The following is a 26510-nucleotide window of genomic DNA, read 5'->3' on the forward strand; positions in this document are numbered from 1 at the left end:
CTCTTCTTGTCTAAACTAGTTATCGTCCATGTTTCACTTCCATCCATGGCTACACTCCATACAAATACTTTCAGAAACGACTTCCTCACACTTAAATTAATACTCGATGTTAACAAATTTATCTTCTTTAGAAACGCTTTCGTTGCCATTGCCAGTCTACATTTTATATCCTCTCTATTTCTTACTACTTTAAGTGTCTCATTTTCTAATCTAATTCCCTCAGCATCACCCGACTTAATTCGACTACATTCCATTATCCTCGTTCTGCTTTTGTTTATGTTCATCTTATATCCTCGTTTCAAGACACTGTCCATTCCGTTCAGCTGCTCTTCCAAGTCCTTTGCTGTCTCTGATAGAATTACAATGTCATCGGCGAAGCTCAACATTTTTACTTCTTCTCCATGGATTTTAATACCTACTCCGAATTTTTCTTTTGTTTCCTTTACTGCTTGCTCAATATACAGATTGACTAAACAGATTGACAGGTGACTAAACGTCCTCATTTTCTCAATTCAACTGACGCATAACAAATGCTGTGCAGAGACAAAAACAAAAAGAGGGACCGAGGAAGTTGTTACAAGATTGCAAGCCAGTGCACGAGTCCCGCCCCAGCGCTCGACGTAGATGAATCGAGCCCGTGTTTGTTTCCTTTTTGTACTCAGCAGCGGCTGCTTTAATTTTGAGGTAGGTAGAGGCAACGTGTTTACTTTCATCAAAGTGACTAGAAACTTAAGTTAGTATGCTATTGAAAACAATTAGGTGTTTTAATTTTTCCTCTCTTTCATTTTTTCTCCTATTTACTCAATTTTTTTCTCTCTCTCTTTGATGTGAAATTCATTTTTTGCACCCTTTGCCGCCCCAAAAATTTTGCCACCCTAGGTGACCGCCTGGTGTTGCCTAGTGGTAGAAGCGGCCATGCGCGTTGCCCTCAAGCGTCCTGATGTTATTCTACGTGTCTCATTGAGGACAACGTCCTCAGAACTGTACCAAACAAGGCAGGCGTATTCAGCGGCAGAGTAACATAATGCAAGTGCCGATGTTCTGAGGACTGTCGGGGGCTGCCCATGCACCGCTCGTGAGCTTTCTGGTGACGTTCTTTCGGGCGGATACTTCTGTTTTGTGCCTAGGCAGTGCTGATGTGATGATCAGTGGCAACCGCTGTTAGCAGCGTAGCTCTCCAGAACCGTGTCGCCTCTGTTGACGTGTGTGCTGATTTGGACGGTGCTTGTGGCGCAGAGTGGTTTGCAGTGTTTGCGTGTGCGCGCAGGCTCGCCGGACGAGGAGGAGTGCGCCGTGGTGGTGCTGAGCTTCCCGCGCTACTGCCGCTACCGCGGCATCCTGAAGCGGCTGGAGGGCGTGGCCAGCCAGTGGCTGCACAACGCGCTCGTCGTCGCGCTGGGCGGCTTCGCCGTGCCGCGCCGCAACACGCGCGTCCTCTTCTGCAAGGACACCTTCGACTACCCGGACCTTGAGGGCCACGAGTTGCTCTGCAACCATCTGGGTAAGTGCGCCACCCCACAAGTGGGAGTCTACCGCGACGCGACTTTGTACACGTCTCTGTGGCAACACCTCATCTCTGTAGACGACTGAATTCGCAATGCACTGGTGTCGCTTCGACACCGCCAGAAGCCGTTTGCACTAGGCAGTTTGAAAACGGGAACCATCGCTGCCGGCTAGCTGTCAGGGCTCGTCTTTCGCCTTGCACAGTGTACTTTGGGGTAACTCTTAAAGTCAAACAAAAGTTTTCAGAGTCCAAAAGCGTGTAATACGTATTATTTGTGGAGTAAATTCACGGACGTCTTGTAGAAACCTCTTCAAAGAACTGGGTATACTAACTACTGCCTCTCAGTATATTTACTCCTTAATGAAATTTGCCCTAAATAATATATCTCTTTTTCCAACAAACAGCTCAGTTCATACATAGAAACCAGGAACAAAAATGATCTGCACAAGGACTTAAAAGCACTTATTCTAGTTCAAAAAGTGGTCCACTACTCAATAATTTGCCAGCAAACATAAAAAATTTAGCTACAAATAAAGATCAGTTTAAAAGCAGCCTGAAAGACTTATTAGTGGCCAACTCCTTCTACTCCATTGACGAATTTTTTAATAGAAACAAATGATGTATTGTATATATTCATACTATTAGTATTGTTATTTCAGCTTCATTTAAAAAAAAAAAAGAAAATAAAGGTGGCATGTTCCACATCCACGAGGATCTCCTCAACATGGATCTATGGAACAAAAAACTAATCTAACCTTATCTAATCTAGTGAAGGATCAGAAGCACCTTTACGTGGTCCACTGATAGATGACACACTACCATACAGTAAACACAGTGGAAACCTCTGAGAAGACTGGAATGTTGTAGTAGCGTGAACAGACAAATATTATTAGCATTGGTCGATTCAGAGAAAGTTTCTGATAATGTTGACTGTGTCGCAGTCCTTTGAAATTCTGGAGGTAACAGTAACAAAATACAGAGAGACAAAAAATTATTTACAAGGGTCGTTCAGAAAGTGAAGAACGTTTTGGCATCTATATAAATTAAAATCAGTTGCCACATCTATGAAAGATCATCAACTGAGAACTGCCTGACCAATTTGATTAATTTCGTTATGTTTGTTATTGTAAGGACAAGGTTTGTATGAGAGTGAGTTTTTGGAAAAGCCATCAGAAAAGTCTGAAATCAAACTCAGTTGTGGAAGGCCATCATCTGAGTGTGTGTGTGTGTGTGTGTGTGTGTGTGTGTGTGTGTGTCAAGGAGAAACGTTGTTACCGAAAATCTCAAAAAGTTCTTGACCGATCTACTACAAATTTTTACACAACACTGTAACAATCGTAGGCAGTTAGGCTATATACTTTTGTAATATACAAAATGTATACAAACATATTTAATATATAGAGGGTGAAGCATTGTCGCCACTAATCTTGAAAAGCACTTTACCAATTTATTCCCAGTTTTTACACAATACCAGTACTCAAATGAACTTTTGGGTAAACATATGCTATACATTGTCCAAAAGACTTTTACACAATATTCTACTGAACAAATAGACAGAAATTGACCTAGAGAGAGGGGAGGAAGAGATGGGGGGGGGGGGGAGGAGAGAGAGAGAGAGAGAGAGAGAGAGAGAGAGAGAGAGAGAGAGAGAGAGAGAAATCAGGGGAGGGCGGAGGAGGTTATGCACTGAGAGATAGAGATGGAGGAGGAGGAGATGTACGGAGAGAGAGGGGAAATGACAAGATGGGTGGAGAGAAGGGAGAAAGGAATTTAGCATTCATATGGAATTCCTATACATATTTAGCAATTGTGGGGCATTGTCAGGTTCGCTATTAGCTACATAAAAATGAAAGATATCAACACAAAACTTTATTTACATATGATACCTTTTACTGTTTTCCAATGTATACACTACAGCTTTCAAGGCACATATTGTAACATGGGACCAACTTTTCAACTTCCATGTTGCATTCTTCTACTGCCAAAGATTTGTGCCAATTTTTTTTTTTTAAGTCTTCATCATTTGCGAACTGTTTTTCACTCAAAAATTCTTTGAGTTTGGGGAGTAAGTGTAAATCACTTGGTGCCAAATCAGAGCTGTAAGGAGGATGCCCAAAAATTTGCCACTTAAGACTTTAAGTTCTCGCTGTGTTTGAGCTGACGTATGAGGCTGTGCATTGTCTTGAATCAAAACTACCTTTGCTGACAACATTCCATGTCACTGAAGACTCGTTTAGTGTGCTGTCGTCATAAATAGTTTTAATTTGCCTAAATATTTCTATAGGCCAAACTTTTTCTGCCTTCAGACAACAAATGACTCCATACATTTCACATTTGGTGGGAGTTTCAGTTGACAGTGCCAATTCGAAATGTTGCAGAACACAGAGGTGTGACCGCTTGGCAACAAAATTTAGCTCACACTGAGACATGGGAGGAAGCTAACTTGCACACCTGCGATCATGGAGGTAGTTCTGGGTGTGGTTCACAATTGTTCTTTACTTTCTGGATAACCCTCATACATCCTGTACGAAGGACATGAGACAGAAGCAGTTGTTGGGGAGGAGTTTTATTCAGTCTGCACATAGAGCAAGCAGTGAAACAAACCAGGTAATGGTGAAGAAATTAGAACCTCGATGTTTAACGATTCTGAAACTTGGTCAGAGAAAGGAAAGGACTTGGAAGAACAGTTGAAGGGGAAAGATAATGTATTCAAAAGAGGTCAGAAGTTGAACATCAACTAAAGTAAGAAAAGGGAAGGTGGGTGATAGGAAGCAAAATGTTTCTGAAAAACTGAAACTTGTTGTCATTAAATATAAAGTCCTTCTCAAGGAAGATGTGAAATGTAGCTATGTACAAAAGTGAAGCAAGGACAGTAAACAGTTTATACAAGAAGAGACTAGAGGGTTTTGAAATGGGGTGCCACACGGAATAAAATCAGGGACAAAAGATCTTTATGGCAAAACTTGAATACAGGAACTTCATAGGGCACTTACTGAGGAATAAATAATGGAAGGGGTTTGGGGGGTGGCGGGAGAGATGAAAGTTGTAGAAGGAGGCCAAGACTTGACTACAATAAGCAGATGCAAATGGATGCAGGTTGCAGTAATTAAGAAGAGATGAACAGACACAGATTAGAGCACCATGGAGGCCTGCATCTTCAGACTGAAGAGCAGGACAATAATGGACTTAAAAACCTGATTTGTTAAGCTCTCTGGCTAATTTAATACAGTGGCCTGGTTTGTTAAGTTTCTAACAAAATGGCACTCTTGGACAAGATATCCGAGAGATTTTGTGCTGTCAAAGTACCTCAACATGCTCAACATGCTATACCAGGCAATGAGGGTAGCTATTGAAATGATATGACTGAAAACATCTCTAGAGGTCTTTCATTCTTGTTTTGACCCCATGCTCCATGAAGCAGTGGTTCGCTGGATGTGGTTGTACGCTATAGTATAAAACCATAAGTTAATTTTATTTTCTTTGTACTGCAGATACACTTTGCAACGGTGGAATGCATCAGAATGGGTAGCTTCTTCTTTTAGTTATTGGACACTGAATACTTCTTAGAGTTTGGAAACTGAAGTTTCATATAGTGCCTCAATCTGCTGTTACAAATATATATGTCATTTTCCTAACAATGGATATGATTCATTTACTGTTACATGCATTATTTAATGCTTCAGTTCTCCAAAGGCATAACAGCTACACACAGAAAGCTGCCAAAAGTAATTGCTCTCAATTGGAAAACACTGTGAAGTACATACTTGCTCCTCCCACACTGACTCACTCCAGTGAACTACGAAGTCTTTCAGCAGTGGAAATAATCAGTGGAATTATTGATGAAATCTTTGACTTTGTTGCTCTTTTAACATGTGAATCACACTATATGTTCTGACTACTGCCATTATCAGACAAAATTTGTGGAAAACCATAAAACAGTTCATACTGCAGCATACAGTTCATTTGTATACCATACCTAAGTGCAGTGATTAGGGATTTTGTTATTCCATGTACTTATAATCAGAAGTGGGCTGTTCAACACAAATTGTGTGAACTAAATGTCTTTACTTGATGATACTACCATAATTTGATTTGAAATGTTTCACGACTTCACATCACAAATTACGTGAAAATATTTGTGTGGGATAAGTAGAGATTGTAGCTGTACATATTGTGTGCACTCAACTAACCAATGTCTCGTGGAGGTTGCATATCATGAAATGGAGTAGTGCTTGTAATTGTGGAATGACCAACACTCATGAAAAAGTTAGTTAAACAACTGATGACTTAAAATGTGTGCACAATAAATTTATCTGATGATGCTGCTGATAGAAATACAGAAAGTATGCACTAACACCTAGCTTCAGTCTGTCAGTGTTATTGGTAATTTACATTAATGCCTAGTCCTGTTTCTTCAGTTTATATCAGTGTGTGCCTTTAGTGTTGGAGTAGTAAACTTTAGTAGTAATGGATTGATAGTTTTAAAATTAAAGTTGTCGATGTGTAATTTTCTGTATATGGGTACCTTATACAAACTGAGGACTTTGTGTTTGGATCTTTGTGTAATTAATAATAAGTTGAACTGAACAATGTTTGAATTCCTGGACCTCACTGAGTATACTTCACATACTTCGAGAAAGGTTTTTGTAGGTATATCATTCATGAAAATAGACCATACTCACTGATTGCTCATCATGTCTTACCACAGGGTTGGTTAAACTTTTTGAAATAACTTGGTAAGGTGTATTAGTAATAAACATAAGTGAAAGTGCATTTGGAACAAGATGCGTGGTCTAGGTGTAAAGGTAATAGGGACAGTGTTGCTGACTATTTTTTGTTTGCCACAAAACTTGGAACACATTATGATATGTGTTTATAAACCTTTATGAATTATTATTTCTCACTCCACAGCACCAAATTTGAAAGGACGGCCAAGAAGAAAACGAAAAAAGCGCAGCCTGTCACCCGGTGGCTCCGAATCAAATGAGTCGGAGTCATCACTGTCCACCGTATCATCCTCAGCAACAAGGGTATGTAATAACTTAACAAGAGAAGCCACATCTATGGAGGTTCATGTTGGAATAGGTGCAGCGAGTTGCCCATTTGAAACAAAGTATTCAAAAAGAAGGTTATTGGACCTGTTTGGAACAAGAACTAGAGTTCAAGTAGTAACTCTACCTACCCAGTTCAGATTCAGTCCAAATAATTGTTGCAATTTGAACATGTACACCTTGTTAAATGCCTGTAATCCATTCAGAAACATGTTGCTTCCATATATATAATTTCTGTGTGACCTGATGACATGATCAGTTGTCTGTGTGGCCTGTTATGTATGGAATGTTGTTCACCAGTGAGCTTTACAGAGTCACAGCTTAGCTAATTCAACCACACCATAGTGTTTGTAATAGATAGCCAAATGTCTTGGTAAGGTGCAATGACAGATATTTGGAGGAATAAAATTTATAATGAAGTAATTTGAAAAGTTTATAGAGATTAAAAAACATAGAAATATTTGACAGCAACATATAAGGCGAGTAGTATATGATGATGGTGTGATGAAAGAGAAGCCGAAGGAACGTTGACAAGTCACATTTTCATTTTTCCTTTCTTTTTTTCCTTTTTCTTTTTTTCTTTTTTCTCTTTTCTTTTTTTCCTCCTATTCATTAGTCATGCTCCTCCTCCTCCTCCTCCTCCTCCTCCTCCTCTGTGAATCGTGAAAGTAAGTAGAGAAAAAGAGCCATCAGTATAGGATTCTTTGTGATTATGATTAAGAACTTGTTTCTCTACATTAGTATTTCTTCCAGAGAGTGTAACATACCTTTTGTTTCTTTGTAGTGAGTGAAGTGGTGCAGTAGTTAGAGGAACAGGGTTTAAATCCCTGTTTCACTATACGGATTTTGATATTCCATGGTTTTCCTGAAAAACTTACTGTGTGTTCCGGGCTGGCGCTTTTGGAAAGAACTTGTCTAGTTTCCCTCCACAGTCAAATTTCTCTCCGCTGCTAATGACATCATCATCAATGGGACATTAAATGAGATCTTTCTTCCTTTTATTACTTTGATGTTACTTGGTCACCATTTCTCTAAATGCAAGAAGGTCATGTGATATAAAAGTTTTTATAAATCTCCTATGTTTCATCATGAAGTGTAGATAATTTGGATGTCAAATGTTACTAATGATCATTTTATTCCATTGATTGATTTGATTGTGTACCCTAGCCAAGTTAGGTTTTTCGTGTGTACTCTCACATTGAACTTGTTGTGTTTGTTGATCTATTTACAAACAGCTCGAGATATTCGTCATTGGAGTTTGTAACTGACATCAGATTTTCTAGTCTGGCACTCAGTTATAGTTTAACAGCTTCCACATACATTGACCCTGGAGTGGTATATAATGTTGTGTCTCTACATTGTGTCATTTATGTTCTCATCATTATGTGTTGTTGTCACCCAGTAAGATTTGATTCAAACTGTTTTCAGTCCATGGCAGAGGATCCTGAGGTTTTCGGTTTGCAATTAGTACGTTGTAATAAACAATACCATAAATATTTACTGAAATAGAGATGGCTAAGTATAATAATCCATCACCCCGTTTCATTCATGTTACTTTGATAAGGGCAATGGTGGTTGTTTGATACTTCTGAAAACCCAATTAATTAGTGTCAAGTATTTCATTTGTCCTTTCTTATTTGGTTAATTGATTATTCATTGTGTAGATGATTGCCTTTGACAGCACGGAAAGAACAGATGTTGATTTGTAATCAAAGGGGTGATGCAGAGTATCTTTCTTTCATAGGTGTGTGGGTGTGGAATTAATATGTACTTAAAAAGTAGAAGGGACAGTAAGGAATCCAGTGTGAAATCTACAACACAAAACTACTTAAGTAATATTTTGGTATGAACTATTTTTTTAATATAAAATACATCTAAGTCAATTGAAACTGTATTTAATCATCCCAGTGCATTTCCTGCTTTGTCTCAGCTGTTAATTAACACTGAATGTGTCTGTGTAACTATGTTTGTTGTATGATTTTCTGCCCATGTGCTGACTGGGAGGTGATTTTGTTGCAGGGGCGGCCTGGCGTGAGGAATGGGATAGCAGACCCTGGCCGTGCGCTGGCTGTGACGAGGCGCAGCGGCCGCCTGGCCTCATCGCCTGAGGAGCGGGACTTCCTTGCCAAGCTGCACAGCTTCATGAGGATGCGTGACACTCCCATCTCCAGGGTGCCCCACCTCGGCTTCAAGGAGAGTGAGTCTACTTACTTCCTGATAGAAATACCTGCAGAACGCGTATTACACTGGATTATGACATACTATTTTTGTGTCCGAACCTATAGAAAAGGAAGAAAGAAACAAAGACTACTTATAAAATAGACATGGCTTGTAGCTTCCGTACTAGGGAAGTCTGTGAATCTGCTACCAATGTCGTCAGTTTTTGAGTGCTTGGGAATCTTGCCAATTTTTTGGTCCTCCACAATTACATCACAAAACACTTGTTTTTGGCAGTTTTATGCACTGCACATGTTTGAAGAATCATCAAAATGCCACTAGTGTTGAAAAGTAACTTGCAAAAAACAAATGTTAGCTAGCAAGAAACTTGTTAAAAGCTAAAAGTCATGACACACATTTTGCGTCCTTATCCCTTCTAATTGATTGTTAAACTATCACTCAGTGGCGGCTCTTATGTGGACTGTATTCTTGTGCCATCTAGCATTTAGAAACATAGCGTGCCTTTTCTACAGTGGATAGAATTGCCAGTGCCAGAAACACAAAGAAGGATATATAACTCTATCAAAACATTCATATTAAATCTTGATTAATGACACATAAAAGGATAATTGAGATTCAGAGACATGGATTTGTGAGTGAAGTTCCATCCTTGATTCCCCATTGTTGTAAGCAGTGGATGTGAAAATTGTGTGGAGTTGGTGCTCCTACCATAGATTGAGCCAGTTAAGCCGCCTAGAAGCCCATTGGAGCTATATTCCATAGATGTAATGCGCTCCAAACGTCTGCCGCAAGAAGCTATCTTGCATTTATAGGCACAGATTTAAAATTAATTATCATCTGTTTGGAAAAGAACACTTGAATCAACAGTTCCAAAACCATTGACTATCAGTACTCAAATATGTGTGGAAAATATTTGACATGCTTCCTGATAGTTGAAATCCTGTAGTACATTGGTAAGAAATATATTTTAATATATGTTTTGTGGCAGTTCCATTTCATAGGCTTTAACTGCATGCCGCTCTTGCTATGGAGTATTGCACATGATCCACAGAAGGTACAGTGCTGTATCAGAAATTTTGTATCATAGGAAGATCATTAAATCTTACCTGGCACATGTTATTTGAAAAAAGGGGGGGGGGGGGCACATTTTAATGAAAAATTAAACTAAAGTACTCTTAAATGACCTTTTTTTTTAAATTCATTGCACCTTACAGATTAGTACAACGTTTTTCAAATTTGTCTGCTTGTTTTTGGTATGACGAACCTTCTGAAAGAATGATATCAAATTCTGACGATTGATGTTATATAATTTGAATATATATTATATGGTTTACTGTAGCTATCCATTTTTACTATGTATCCATGATGTTAACTTCCAGAATTTTGAAAGACAAACTAGCTTTCTAGTATGCTGTGGTTTTAGTGCAGTTACCCTCTTAACTCAAGTGAAATATGTCTCTCTTAATACAACAATTGATTAGTATGGACATCGCTCTTCTAGCAGCTAGCTGAAAATATGTCACAGTAAAAAATACAAATTTCTCATATCAGTTTATACCTACTCTATAAGGAAATGAATGTATGGAAGAAACAGTGTTTGGGAGTGCGAAGTGTGAATACCTTCAATAGTTTTGAAATGACAGTTTGCTCAGGGTGAAGATTTTTAAGTGTTACTAGCAGTCTAATGAAACAGTATCATCATTAAAGAGAGTTCTGTAGACTTAATTTCTTGAAAGTAATATGTAGACCTGTGATGACAAAATAGTCAATTCGTCTACCTCTACACCTACATGGATACTCTGCAAATCACATTTCAGTGCCTGGCAGAGGGTTCATTGAACCACCTTCACAATTCTCTATTATTCCAATCTTGTATAGCACACGGAAAGAATGAACACCTGTATCTTTCCGTACGAGCTTTGATTTCCCTTATTTTATCTTGGTGATCGTTTCTCCCTATGTAGGTTGGTGTCAACAAAATATTTTCGCATTCCGAGGAGGAAGTTGATGATTGGAATTTTGTGAGAAGATTCAGTCGCAATGAAAAACACCTCTCTTTTAATGATATCCAGCCCAAATCCTGTATCATTTCTGTGACACTCTCTCCCATATTTTGCGATAATACAAAACGTGCTGCCTTTCTTCGAACTTTTTCGATGTACTCCATCAGTCCCGTCTAGTAAGGATCCCACACATCTTTTCATATAAATCCTTCAGTCATTGATGAAGTCCTTGTAACATAATGACACATTAAGGCTGTCTGATTATCTTGCAGTGAAATGTATTGATTTTTGAACTCTTTATATTGCTCCAGACACACACAAACTTGGTTTGAAAAGTTTGTCTTTCAAAACTGAGAAGTTTCGATGAGTCACCAATTACTGCTCTGGAAATAGTCCACCACTTTTAAATTGCTTGATGGGGGACTGAAACATATATTTGAAATGAATACTCATGGAGTGTTTTGTTTTTTCCTGACAAAAATTGATATTAGCATTTGTGCTTCATGTTGTTGAGTTTTTAAGAAGGGAAACAGTCTGATCAGAGGATGATTGTTACCATGGGTATGTATATTTATTTCTAATCATTTCCAATTTTACGTGTCCATGTAGTAACGTTAATTTAAAACATAGCATTTGCTCCACAAAATGCAAATACTATTTCATAAGATTGCTTTTTCTTTCAGTTGATCTCTTTGCATTCTTCACTAAAGTCCAGAAACTGGGAGGCTATAATGCTGTAACTGCCAACAAGATGTGGAAGCCAATCTATGATGAATTAGGTGGTGACCAAGGCAACACAAGTGCAGCCACTTACACAAGGAGACATTACGAGAGGTGCGTCTTGAATAATTCTTCTGAGTGTCCTGTGGCAACACAGATGCATGTGTTGACAGCTGGACTAAAATTTGCTATTACTTTATTTCATTTACAGGTTATTGTTGCCTTATGAGAAAAGTGTGAAAGAAATCCCAAGCAAACAGGCCACTAACCGACAGCTTGTTAAACTTAAAGCTATAAAACCAGCTGAGAAGAAGGAAGTGACTATTGTACAAAGCAAGCAGACTGACACGAAGGTTAGTAACTCAGAATTTCCCACTTTTCAGTCCATCTTATATTTTAAGCCTGCACCATTCTTCTTTTACTGTCAGATAAATATACATCATGTTAATGATAACAAAAGACGGAGGATTTTGTACAGCTTTCCTAGTATTGAAAAGTGTGCTGCTTGTGGCACTTATTTAGAAAGTTTAAAATGAAGACACATGGCTGTTGCTTTTTTGCACTCATTTGAATTGGTCAGGTGTACTGAAGGGTAAGACTAGAGAAAAATGATGTGTATATGTGGCAGTTCATCTACTTTGATAGAAAATTTCTGAAAGTGTGCTGGCAAAATGAAAGTGTATGAAGCTCATGCATACACTACACTGGCAGTGAAGATAAATTATTTCCTGGCTTATGAATTGTAATATAGATGCAGAAGCTAGTTCTGATTTGAGACAGTTAACTCAATTATCATCTGTTGGAACTTATACCTATGCATCTCCCCCTTACTGCCCCTGATGTTTTACGCAGTGCCATATTCATGCAAACCACTCGATGAAGATTTTACTGTAGGCTCCCTGTGTAACGTTCATTAGGAAAGGATACACATAGTTGGATACTTTTGGAGGTGCAGATTCATGACTCACAGACAGTTTCTTTGAGTAGGAAGGAAGTATGACATGAGCTAGTTAGGCTGTAGTGTGAACAAGAAACTGTCTTTTTCCAAGTTTGCTGAAACACAGTCTGTATTTTCACCATAATTATGATGAGCTAGTACATTTTCACTGTGAAGCAGGATCCCACACTGTGCTAATTTTAAAGTAACCTCTGTAGCCTGATTCCAGAATGAGAGCTTGTAGTTATTGTCTTTGCCTCACCCAAATTCTTTTAACGATGCGACCAGTTGCCATGAAGAATATATGTGCCATCTCTCTCTCTCTTCATTCTTCTCAAGTGGACTGCTTCTGTTAAAACATGAAATTGTGACAGCCATTTTGACTGCATTTGAGCACCCAGAATCAAGTTTTTCTAATATTTGCTGGCGGAATTCAGCAAGTTAAGTTTTTTGCTCAAGGGTAACTGCAGATCTTTTTTGCACGAAGATTGTGTTCCTTGATTTTATAAGTTGCTGGCAGACCAATCCCAAGAATGCACTCAATTTATTCACAATTACAGCAGAGAGCCATCTTCAACCATCGTTCCAACTCCAGCTACACCCGTTACTGGCCACAAGGAATGACTTATGCCTTAAAGAGAGTTTCATGTGTGAATGTGTTAAACTCATGGAATAATGTTGCTTTGAAAGATGAGTAACTATTAAATGGCTGCTGTGAGCAGTCCAAGCACCGATTAGCATTTAAGTCTACCTTAAAATTATATTAAAAAACTCATGGAAAAATGCTTCTATTTCCACTCCATTTCTTCTACATTATAACAGGCTCCTATGAAAGACTGAAGGTCATCCCTGTTGGCTAAGCTTGTTGGAATTTTTAACTACTTTCTAGAAGTGGGTGTTGCTAAAGACCAAGTTTCTTTGAAATGAAACTATTAACAACAACCTAGGATGTCCAAACACCTTCTCAGTGATGCTTACATAATCCTGATATGTTGTTTGGACGAAAGTGGAACTGTAACTCTGGTCTTCATGGCTCATAATTGGATTATTGGAAGGAGAAGTTATAAAGGAAGATAAAACCAAAAGACTGACTCACTAGACTGTGTGTGTGCTTACACTGGAATAGTGCTTTACCTCTGAGAACAGATGTCTTAAATTAATTCAATACTAATTTAATGTCAAGTGATACCTCCCTCATCTCTTACTACAAAATTTGTATTAGTGAAAAGGAATGCTTGTCAGATGAGAGACTTATCACATAGTAATGAAGTAGACATGAAACCTGCATATCTCATTGGATTGAAAAAATTAAAATAGTCTCACACATTTTACGTTTTTATAGCTTATAAAGCACTAAGCTTTATCTTATTGACAACAACAACAACAAAGCACTAAGCTTTATCTTATTACTATATCATATGTGCATGTTAATTAACATACACATATGATACTATAATAGGTTAAAACTTAATGTTTTATAAGCTATAAAAATAAGCTATAAAAACTTTAAATATGTGAAACTAATTTAATTTTTTCCTATCCAATCAGAGAAGCAGGTTTCATTTGAATATTTATGTATTTTCTTAAGTTGGAGTATGGTTGGTTGTATCTATCAAAAATTTGTGACCCAAAAAAGGCTCAGATTTTTGCTTTTTTTGTAGAACAATATCTTAATGGAGTGATTTTAGCACAATAACAAGGAGGAGGTTCTGGCAGAGTGGAGAGTTTAGCTAGGACTTGCAATTTGCTTTGGTGACTCAGCTGGTACAAGCAATGCATGTGAAAGACACTCCTGGGTACAGGACTTTTCTTTAACGCTCAAGAAGATTCATAATGACACTCACATAAATGCTGTGTTACCCTAGCCTTGCTTAATCCATTATTGCATCTATCTCAGAGACAACTTCAATTAGTCACAACTTGTTACACACTTCATGCTTACTTTCTCTTGGTATTTTTCCTGTACTTTTTCTACAACAAGTACATCAACTGTTTTCTGAAGAATTTTGTGGGGTATTATTGTACATATGCTGTTGTACTGACTTAAACTGATTGATCAGTATTTTTCATAAAATTCCGAACTATTTCCTGGATAGGTCAGGCATGCAACTAAATGTTGCCGAAAGTTAACTCAGTTTGAAGGACTCTTGAAAACTCAGAAATACATTAGAATTCAGCAAGCCATAATAAATAACTAAATGATTCAGTGATGAATAAAAGATGCTGTCAGTTTGAGAACTTTTTTTTGTCAACACACAGTGAAAAAAAGAGACTAAAAAATTAGGATTTTGTTTGTGGCACAGAAATAAACAAAACCCATTGTTAAGAGTGTACTGTGACTGTAAAAAGCCAAGGCAGATTTAATTCAAAAGTGAATGACCAGGCATAGACATGCGTGTATACATTTCTGTCATGGACAAGGTAAAATGTTAGTGAATACCTCATGTTGCCTAAAATTATGACCTTAGGTGTAAACCTATCACAGATGTTTATCAGTGCCATTTTTGTGTCATGTTTCAGAATGCCATTACAAATGGGAACCGCAGTGACAAGGCTGCAGCAGATGTAAAGTCCTCTTCTTTGAGAAGTACACGTCCAAAATCAGATAAGTCACAGGATGCTCCTGGCACTACTACAAACACAACAGAGCCTGCCCCACAAGGCAAAGAGAACATTCCAGTGCCCAACAAACCAGAGAGACCTGCCACTGATGTAAAATCCGAACAGCCGAGCAAAGCAGCTGAACCTGAAATCATAGACTTGGTTTCCGACCAAGACTCACCGGTGAAGATTGGCAAGACTCCTGTGCCGGCACTGAAGAAGCGCAAACTGGAGATCCTGAAGGAAGGTGGCCTGGAGGTGACTGCCATTTCTTCCAGTGTGCCGGAAGCCACGGTTGGCTCAATAACGATTGTACCGGAGCGGCGCCCGTCAGTGATACAGCACGCAGCACCGGTGCCGTCAGCTGAAAACCAGGTGTCAATAACAGTGACTCCTGATGTCAGCCACATGATAGAGATGGCCAGCTCACCAAACACAGACTCAGCCTCTACGCCATCTCCATCGCCCAACTACGAGTCTGCAGGTACTGCCACTGGAGCTGCCAGCTCGCTCAACAGCCACCGTTACCTGCCCGAACTCAAGATACCTTCAGTGCAGAATCTTTATGGCAGCATGTCATCTCCTCCCCCAGCATCCTCATCTGCACATTCCAGCAGTTCTTGTGATAGCTGGACGCCTCCAAAAGTGGTGCAGTCACGCTCCATCTATGCACGCTCAGAGACTGTCATCTATGGTGACCCCAAGGACGAGATAGAACACCCCAAATACTACGTCCCTGGACGTGTGCCTCCGAGGCCACTTATACCGACCGAAGTCCTAGACCTGAGGAAGAAGGGTTCTGAGAAACCAATTGTGACTGTGAGCCGTATCCCCAATGTAGAACCTCCTTTTTCTGGACTGAGTACTCACAGCAGACCATCTCCAAAGCTGAACAACAGCCCCCAATTCTCTGTAATTGGTGGGCGGCACATTGTTGGCTCCAATTTGGAAATCACTGTAGTCGACGTGCCAAAAACCCCCGTGCAGCCCCAACCTAGACAAACCAGTCAGAGGAACACACAATCCCAAAAGAAAGGTGCATCTCAGAAATCCACGTCATCCAAAACGAACTCTAAAAGTGAGAACAGTAGGCAGAATTCTGCGAGCGACTCTCACAAGAGGAACAGTAGTTCTACCTTCAATGCAGCCCAGCTTATAATACCGAACCCGTACCTGTCGTCTACTGCAAACGGACGCAAAAACGTTGCCGAACTAGCCAGAGTTCGATCGCAGCAGCAGCAGCAACAGCAACAGCAACAGCAGCAGCAGCAGCCACAACAGAACCATCACCAGCAGCAAGCACAACAAAACCATCAGCAGCAGGTGCAGCAACAGCAACAGCAACACTCAGTAAGGCAACAACACAAAAAGAATGTGAACTCATCTGAAGACTCTGTGTCGTACTTGCCTCCCAGCGTACAAGGTTGCAGTGTTGCCAGCTATCCACCACATGCCGAGTCAGTGAGTGGAAGCACAGCCAAATCTCCTCCCTATTTGCCAATTGTTGACCCTATGTACTACCAGTCGGTGTTTGGTGGAAGGACTCCTGCATTGTTTTCAGCGGGCCTCTTGCCACGTGTGCAGTCGTCGGCATCAACGCCGGTGTTTGCTCCCACTGCTGAACAGTTACAGTTGTACAAAGAGCTCATGAACCACCACCACGGGGGACTCTCACTGAGCCAGCAGATTGCAGCTACTGGTAACTTCTTAGGCCTCTTGCGGGATGGGTCCACCTCTATTACACCAGTCAGTCCTACGCAGTTCCCCACATTCAAATGACATCAGTAAAGATGTTCACAGTATCATTAAATTCTTGTGACATTATGGTGACTGTAGCATACAGAATCCCCTGTTAAATGACCTCTCATTTCACAGATAATTTTTATTTTGACTGATAATGGCATGGTATATCTGTCCATTATACCATTCGTTATTTTTCTTTGAACACATTTATTTCAGAAGATATCTGTCAATAGTACTTGTACTATACCCTGAGCAGTTTTTATTCTTTTGTTTTAGAAGAATTGACTGTGCTAAAATTATAGTTAACAGTTGCCAAATATTTTATATGTGTGTCTCCAAAATTGCAGTCACGTGTACTGTGTCTAGTAAGAGGCTTTAAATCAAGTTTGTAATATTGTAATATAGTTGAACTTTTATTCATGAAGAACTTGTTGATTGTTCATTAGTTTCTTCACAATCAGTAGGTTATGCTGTAGGATGTGTACAGTATTCAGTTTGATTGATTGTAGTGTTGAGTGAGCACATATAGGGGGAAACAGAGGGAGCTGTAAAATAGGAAAGCTGAAAAGCTACATCTCCTATTTCTTCATTAAATGTGTTTCCGATGATTTTATTTGAAGCATGTGTTTCAATAAGCAGAAAGTTATTTTTTTAAGAAGTAAAACTAGAAGAAACTAATAGTGTGAGGGCATTACAGGAAAATATGTTTGTGTGTTAAAATTCAATATTTTTATTCTTGGGCATTTATTTTTATTGATTTGAATAGTAATATTTTAGCTGGATGCCAAAGAGCAGATTCGTTTATCAATACATATTTTGTACATTCATTGGAATTAGCTTTCATAACTCACTGTAGCGCTGAGATGCGTTACACAATGTGGAAATGTTGACACACTGAGTGGTGGCTACAGCATTGTTACATTTTATTTTGAGAGTGGATACAAACGATTATGAAGTGGCAGCTTGTGGTATTGATATGTACAAACTTTAGCATGCACTGATTATATAAGGCACAGTAATTCTCTCTGTGTGAGAATACCGAAATGAAGACAGATAAAACAGTAATGGTGTATGTTACAGTGGAAGTATTCGTTTTGTATCAAATTCTAGAAAATCTTGCCAGCAACGGAAGAAATGCTTGTGAACCTGGTAATCCCAGAAACTAAATATTACAGACTCAAAGTTCTCATTGAATAATAAGTGGTTTGCTTCTCCAAGCACCTTTCCAGTTTCTGTGTATATGATCTCACTATGTACCTGGAGTTTTTCAACCTATTTCATGGCTCATTGTAAATATTGCACTTTCATAAATTACACAGAAAATTCCCAAATATCTACAGTGTTCAAATGTGGCCATAAAAATACCTCAATGTAATGCACTGATTTTGTTCTTTTCTTCAAACTTTTTCTTCTGTGTTCAACTTTTAACCCTTGCATTTTATTTTACATTGGAGAAAGATCACCTGTGTATGTGTGTGGTTCATGTCGTTATGTAATTTATGTACATATCAGATTTTTGCTTTATTCTTACTTAAGTATATTTTGGCTTGAACTTATTACAGAGAAAAGATTTTTAGATTAAGAATATTTAATTTTTGTTATGACATTATTAAATTTTCTATTTAGTTATTTAGTAATATCAAATTTATGCTTATAATTTTTTTAGTTATTTTGAGTTATGAGAAGTATAAACAAATTTTGTAATAATTTGTGTTAAAATGGCATGGACTTTATCATGATATTGCAATTCATTGCAACTTCAGAAAAAAGTGAATGATTGTGTGTAGTTGTTAGTCATTTGCAGTAACGTGCAAATGGTTCTTTCTTGTATATTAAGAGCCTGTATGTAAATACTGAATCTGATGCAACTTGCTGTAATAATCAGTGTGAAAACTAACCTTTTACACCATCTTAGGTATATCTGGATAACCTTATTGCAAAAATGAATGTATGCCAGTGCAAGCACAAACATAAATTATAATTATACATGCTGTATACTTCTGAAATTAACTGCCAATGCCGAAACATCAGGATACATTTCTCAATTTCTGCATCTGTGGTAGCATGTAATTCTACATGTCTGTGGCCCAATTTTTATGAACAATATGAAACCCCTTACTTTTTAAATTAACTGTTTGTACCTGTGTTAAGCTACAATCACGACATTCATCAAAGCTGGACAGGAAAGTTTATTTTGCTTGAACATTATTCTATTTATATAACTAAAAACCAATAAATTTGTTAATTCAGAATGTAAGTTTCATGTATAAAGCTTAAATTGCCTATCAGAAATAACACTAGGGGATGAAAAGGAACTTGTTTAACAGTTGGCACAAATTTCTGAGGTGTACAGCTTTTAAAACTGTCCTGAAATTCTATAACAGTTTTTTCGGTCTGAATGTGTTCGTATCTGTAGTACTTTCAATCCAATTTAAGAGAGATAGTAAATCCGTTACATAGCGTAACATGAAGGTCCAAACAGCATATATCACAGGCTGCTACTGAAATGTTTCTTGTTTCTTCAGATGACTTGCGGGAAGTCTTCAATTTTTCAACTGTTCTCTTAAAAAAATGAGAGAGCACTCAGGGATTATATATGCAATGAAGACAAAAATTTTGCCATAGTTGTTTTGAAGTAATTTTTTGCTGTGTCTTAGGTTGCCAGAATGAATTGCAAGAACTATACCATGTAACTTATTTTGAGTACAGTATACCATTAAATCTTCTGTTGTATTTTTTGTAGAGGCTGACATTGGTATTATGTCTGTATGTGAAGTGTAATATAATTGTGATATTGTATTTTGTTAGTGGTTTAGTCCGGCAGCAATGCAATGTGAAGTACATATTGTGTATATTGTTTTACTTTTATAATAAAAATCTTATCTGCCTAAACTTATTTGGAAGCTGTAAAATATGTAATAACACCTAAAGTAATTATTGAAAAATATAACTACAAAAAATCCAGTAAAGTGTGGAACAAGTGTGACACCGTATGTTGTGAATTTGCATAGAATACTACATTTTACTGCAGAACATTCCTGTGTCTGTGTAACTGTACTACTCTAGTGTCATTGCTATTGAAATGATGCAATACAAAACAAATACATTTGTGGCAGCTATAAAAATTATGTCAAGTTATATTATTTATCTTTTAAGAGCTTCACTGCCCTCAGTGTTATAGTGCAAATTTTCTCAGTTTTCCTTTCAGTATAATATTCTCATGTGTGGATAACTATCTTCTGTGCTGGAATGTGTGTGACAAGAATGCAGTACATTTGCATCTCAGTGTAGATCTCTGTAATGTAACAGCAATGGTGGTGCTCTCCAGCATCAACTCTATGCTTCAGTAGTGCTGGGCTTGGGAGAAACTTTTTACTTTCTCTGAAACTCGTGCCTTAGAATTCTTGCAGTCAGTCATTATTACGTAAGTCATAGGTGATAATGTAATTGTGTAGGAGTTTGTTGGAACAGTTACACATAGGAGCTTGGAGCTACAGAAGAATTCATTTATCTGAGTATCAAAACTAAATCTGTGTGATGACTAGCACAATGCCTTTCAAGTAGAAAATGATCTGCAACAAAGTGGGATACTATAAATATAAAAATAGGTTGAATTTTATGGCAATGAGAGACTGGAATTTTCAAGTAAGAAGTAGATGCAGAATAAGGACAAAAAGAGGTATAATGTTAAGCTGCTAATGATGCAGGTGAAGATCAAATAAATGTCTTAAATTTATAGTTAAAAAGAATCCCAAAATGGATAAGGGAAATGGTTCTCTCATGTGTCCCACCACCTAGATTTAGACCAAGTGAGGTGATGCAGTGGTTAGTGCACTGGTCTCGCATTCAGGAGGATGACAGTTCAAATTCCTGTCCAATCACCAATATTGGTGTTTTTCATTATTTCCTGAAATTAATCCAGGTAAATGTTGGGATGATTCCTTTGAAAAGGACTCGACCAGTTTCCTTCCCCATCCTTCCATAATCAGAGTTTGTGCTCCATCTCTAATGACCACACTGTTGACAGGATGTTAAACTCTCATCTTCATTCATTCATTCATTCATTCATTCATTCATTCAGTCCTTCCTTCATTCTTCCATTTGTTTGTTCCTTCCTTCAGTCCATGATTTTTCTAAAAGTAAGGACAGTTTCCCTGAAAGGGTGTGGTTGGTTTCCCTCTCCATACGTTGCCTATTCAAGCTATGCCCTAATGTCTAAAAGCTCATTATCAAAGAGACAGTAAACCAGAATCTTCCATTCTTGTTTTAAGGAAAGTTTTAGTTTGCAGCTTATTAGAAAATGAATGAAACAAAGTAATGGACATAGTAAAAGGGTTAAAGTCGTGGGAAACACAGTGATGAAGGTGTGGGAAACTGTGAAGCGCTTTTAATGTGTATTGATGTCAGGTGAAAATATTAAAATTCAGGATATGATAAAAGAAGCCAGCTGTGTAAAGCTACTTTAACTGTGGACAGAAAACTGCTGATCAGTGCAGAGAAAATACTGATCACATGGGAGGACACTTCTGGAGGTCTCTTTAAGAAGGAGAACCATCCCATCCCATAAGATGATAGAATAAGTACCTTGATTGTGTTGATTAGTAAAGTTGGCTGTGGTGGAGACATGGAAGAGATAGGAACAGCCAGATATTATCATGCTGGTATGGAATATGGAGGTGTGTGCAGTAAGGCACTGATCACAGGAGGAGGCTACTTAGAGAAACATGATGAAAATAGCACACATAGAAGGTCAATGATGTATTGTAAGAGAAAGAGATCAGGGGTGGAGCCAGGGTTCAGTTCCGAGGGGGAGGTCATTGTTTTATAGTATATGCTCCCTCTCCTGTCCCATATACACATACCCACATTTAATGTGCCAGATGCAAAAGGATTTGAATGATACCAAAATAAAATGATGTTTAATGTAACCATAATAACCGGCTTAGATCAGTGGTTACTACTGTGCTTTTAGAATCTGCACGTGAAAGATATATTGGCATGGATATGGGATATGAAAGTCAGTGGAGATGAACATGTAAAAGGAAGGAGGGGGGGGGGGGGGGTTGAGTGAGGTAGGTATGAATACAGGATGCTGACTTACACTGGGAGCTGGGAAGAGGCTAGAGGAGACACAAGTGGACATGAGGGAATTGTGGACAGGTACAAAATACAGAAAATCTGATGTTTGGGGGTAGTGGAAAAGAGTCGGAATGTGTAGTAGCTATTGAAGTCAACTACAGTAGCTTGAGTAATGTGTCCAGAAACTGGCCACAGGATAGCAGTGGTGATTCATATGAGTGCACATTTCTATGTGATCATGTTCACACAAAATTCTGACTAATGCTGATTCATCAATGTGTAACCTGCAAGATCTTAAAGATACAAATTCATTCAAAGAAGCAAGGGCAAGAACTAAGGGTAACACAAATAAATGGAAGGTTGTTCAATAAAATAAATTTGGATACTATCTGATAACTGATATGGCATTGCAGAAAAAACTTTTAAAATCTATGTGAAGAACAGTACTACACAGATATGATTTAGGCAATAATTTTTGGAGAATGCGATACATTTGCATCATAGGAGGATACAGAAAATTAAGTAGACACGCAGAACATTGAATGGAGATTTGATCTATGAAATAGACAAGAAAAAATCTTCAAAAATACTACACAAACAGAAAAAGCAGATTAGTGGAACCCGTCACGATACTTGGCATCACTTACTGTGGAGCAGAAACAGTAAGATACAGAGGGGAAATAAAACGACTACCATATGAAACATCCATTGAGAACATTACCTGTAAAAGTATGGACAATCAGGTTCAACCACATGAAAGACTATAGTATATAAAAAGATATTATCATTCTATGTTCAATATAAAATATGTAATTATTCTCAGCTTTGTGACATGTTTTAATTTAAGGAGCATAATTGGATTTTGATCAAGGAATCAGATACAATAGTTTACCCTTTTTAGGGGAAGTAAGAAAAATAAAAATATGTACTTCTCAATTTCTCTATTCTCCACAGAACACAAATACACAAATAAAATGTTAGAAAAACAGGAAGAACAAGATAGTAGATGTGTGGATTATCATTAGAGATCGAAGAAAATGTATGAGGGTAGAACAAAATACTGGTGAAAGAAAGGAGCTAATTGTTGGACAACAAATGAGTATAAGGTCACTGTACTTCGGTGTGCTTCTGTAGTAATCAAACTGTTAAAGATAAGAACAAGGTAAACAATAGAGGCATTGACCTAAGACCTATTTCTGCAGGAAACTGGTTGCTGTTGTCTGCCTTTTAATTTTCTATCCCTCATCAGCTGTAATCCAAGCAAAAAATAATAGTATAAATAAAGACAGCTGAACACATGGTAGAAAAAGCAGTGAGTACTGCATAAGTACACAAACATAAATTTAACATGTATAAGGCAATCTACTTCTCATGTATCCTCTACCTTGTGGGTGGTTTTCTGTACCTGAAGTATGGCTTGTGTTCCTCCCAGCATTATCCATCTCTGGCTTATTGCAAATAAAGCACTGATTGCACTGTTGTAGCAGGTGGAGAGGTGATAGTCCTCGTGGTATGACCATGTTGATGGATAGTGTGGTCTCCAATGGCTTGTTAGCAGACCTAATCAAAATAAAATAGCTCTCGCAAACGAAACACACCAACAAAAGCATAACATCAGGCTTCCTCCAAGGCTTACAACCTTAGCAGTATCTTGATTATTGTGAAACATCACTGGTCCTAACCTACAGTTTTTCAGTTGTCACAGGCATGGAGGAAAGTTCATCAGCAGCTAGTACCCCACCTGGCAGGCAGTCCACTTTCATCTTGAACAACATAAGCAGGCTTTTGGATTATGGGGAACCTACACCGATATGCTCAGAGGTATTGGAGACTCCAGATCAGATACAATTGCTGAAACGTTTTTGCTTCTTTCAACATGAACTCCAATTCTAAGACTGCCAAATTAGAACAAGTCACTGATGCCTTGTATCAATATTAGACACTGATTACGCCAATACAGGAAAAAAGATTCACCAGTGAATGTTGCTTAAATTTACAAGATTACAGAATCTTCAAAGGCAAGACAAATAAATATGTTGTAGAAACCAACCCACCTCTATGTAATGGAGTCATTCTCAGCAGTATGCTTTTGGGCTTCAATAAGGACTTCAACTTTCCGATGGCTCAGTCTCTACTCTTTCTTTTCAGTGTGCAAATAGAGTTTACACAGTGGTGAACATATATGCACCAATCAATCAGGTGAATAGGAAGGATCCAAAAGAAACAGACACATTCTGTGAGGAGCTAGGAGATGTCCTTCCAAACATAGCCAACAAACACACTATCAGTGTGCTTAGAGATTTTAATGTGCAGTTTGGTGAGGAAAGAAAATTTCAAAAGATTACTGGAAACTACGTAGATCACAGGAGAACCAACAATAATGAAGAGAGACTAGTTATGTTATGCAGAACATTTAACTACGTTCTGTACTCAAATGCTTTCAACACCTTCCCAGAAAGAGAAGACCTGGACACATCGAAACGCCAACCTCTGTGAATTCTAAATTGAACACATCCCCATGGAAAGTGAAACGAGATCCAGAAAGTAAAGCTTTTGAGAAATGTGAACATAGACTCAGATTGCCATCTTATATAAATTATAAGGTCAGCAGCGAAAAGCTAAGGAGCAATTAAGAATTCACACACAAGTTGGGAACTTTAAATTCAGAGGACTGGTAACTACAAACTATACTTAGAGCAGTCTCTCTAACAAAATCAAGAAGGCATACTTGGTGGGATAAAGCATGTGATGCAGTAGTACAGTTGAGACAAGCTGCTTGTCACAAATGAAATTGCCAGAAAAATGAAGTGAACATATCAACTTCCTAAATGCGAGAAAATCTGCCTCAGAAACCACCTGTGGGATGAAGCGTACCTGTCCTATGAATTAGCTGGTACAGACTGAGCAAGACTTCCAAAAAAATAACACCAGTAACTTTTATAAAACCTTCAAACACACTGAACAAATAGAAACTCCTGAGTGTACTGTTTGAAGGTCCCAATGGGAAACTGGTATATGGTGATGAAGACAACTGCCAGATTCTACCAGTTATTCTGAATGCTTCCTCAACTACAGGGCTCCACAGACTGAATTTGTTTACAACAACCCTAACATCCATCCAGATTCATCTCCACCTGCAAAGGAAGAAACCAAGATCATCATCCAAGCACCAAGTGAAGACTAGATAATTGCTGAGCTATGGAAGCATGCAGGGGACAAGGTAACGATAAAATTTCTGCAAATATTCAGTAGATCTGGAAGAGCAAACAACTTCCAACAGAGTGGGCTTCTGCTGTAATTCACCCACTACTTAAGAAATGGGACAGAACAGATACAAAAAATTGCTGTGGCATCTCTCCCCTATCACAACTTAAAAGATCCTTTGAAAAGTTTTACAGAATAGGGTGGTACAAAAAACTGACTCACAATTTGGGGAATACTAAGGTGGTTTCCAAAAGGTATGATCATGTTCTGAGCAGATTATGAGTCTGAAACTGATCATCTCACATGTGAAACTCTGGAACAGGGAACTCATGGTGATCCACATTGATGTCAGGAAGGCATATGATCAATTGATTGAGCCACCCTGCTTCAAATCCTTGAAGAGATTGTCTTAGATAACATAACATATGGAATTATCCAGTAAATCCTTACTAACACCACCTCCAAAGTGAAATTCAGAGGAGAGATATGTAATGTCTTTGGAATTAGGACAGGGGTGAGACAAGGAAATGGACTGACCCGTCTGCTATTCAACTATCTTCTAGAAAATACCACTTCAGAGTGGCAGAAATAAATGAACAGTTAAGGGGCAGAAACTGGGGTAAGGCTAGGCTGCAAGTATTTGAATTTTGCAGTCGGCTGTCTAGCCTTTGGGGATAATTTTCTGATCTTTTGAGATTTCATGGATATGGCAGCAAAACAACTTAACCAACTGAAGACACAGGCAGTGAAGGCTGCACTTCAAATCTCCTTTGAGAAGAAACACTATATGACGAACATAAATTCAGCACCATGAGAAGTGGAGGTTGGACAAGGAAAAATTAAGTAAGCAGAAAAGTTTAAATACCTAGGTGACTGGACAATGCCTAACCTATCAGTGAAAGGGGCCTTCATATTACACATTAACAAAATGGTAATGGCCTATCAACTAATTAAAGGAATATAAATAAGAGATTGATATCTTAGATGCCAAAATTACACGCTACTACACTGTTGTCATGCCAGAGGCTCTGTATGGGACAGAGACTCTTACAATGAACAAGGTAGGACTAGTGGAGAAACATGAGACCAAAGAAAGAAAGAAAAAAAGAATGAAAGGTTTTGAGAAAAATCATGGGTCACATCAAAGGAAACAAAAAGTACAGGAGGCATCACTATCATGAACTGTATAAACACGTGGAGAAAATAAATGAAAAAATTTGGAAAAGGACTGCCTGTTATGGCTGTGTGTCACAGGTGAGCCCAGGGAGGATATCTAGAAGCATATTAACCTATCATCGAGATAAGAAAACCAAAGGTACATGGTTCACAGAAGTTAAAAAAAAAAAATCTACAAGCACTGGAAATTTCTCGTAAAGATATCGAGGAATGTGATCCACTTAATGAAAATTTATGAATGTGCAAAGGGTTCCAGGAAAAGCCAGAACTGAACACAGGGAAGGCTTGGGACCAAGAGAAAAAAGAACAACACC

The 26510-nt window shown here is 38.3% G+C and overlaps 1 protein-coding gene across 1 annotated transcript in view; it reads left to right on the top strand.

Moving 5' to 3' along the window:
* Window positions 1–19865, top strand: part of LOC126277994 (AT-rich interactive domain-containing protein 5B-like) — a 771607-nt gene extending 751742 nt beyond the window's left edge. Inside the window, exons 4-9 of the mRNA XM_049977668.1 lie at window positions 1268–1501; window positions 6416–6534; window positions 8575–8752; window positions 11420–11570; window positions 11668–11809; window positions 14914–19865. Of these exons, the coding sequence (XP_049833625.1) occupies window positions 1268–1501; window positions 6416–6534; window positions 8575–8752; window positions 11420–11570; window positions 11668–11809; window positions 14914–16773 (2684 nt within the window). The 3' untranslated portion in view covers window positions 16774–19865. The remainder of the gene's footprint in view (window positions 1–1267; window positions 1502–6415; window positions 6535–8574; window positions 8753–11419; window positions 11571–11667; window positions 11810–14913) is intronic.
* Window positions 19866–26510: the final 6645 nt, after the last annotated feature.

This window comes from Schistocerca gregaria, chromosome 6 (assembly GCF_023897955.1).
Source record: "Schistocerca gregaria isolate iqSchGreg1 chromosome 6, iqSchGreg1.2, whole genome shotgun sequence".
In the NCBI taxonomy this organism is placed as follows: Eukaryota; Metazoa; Arthropoda; class Insecta; order Orthoptera; family Acrididae; genus Schistocerca; species Schistocerca gregaria.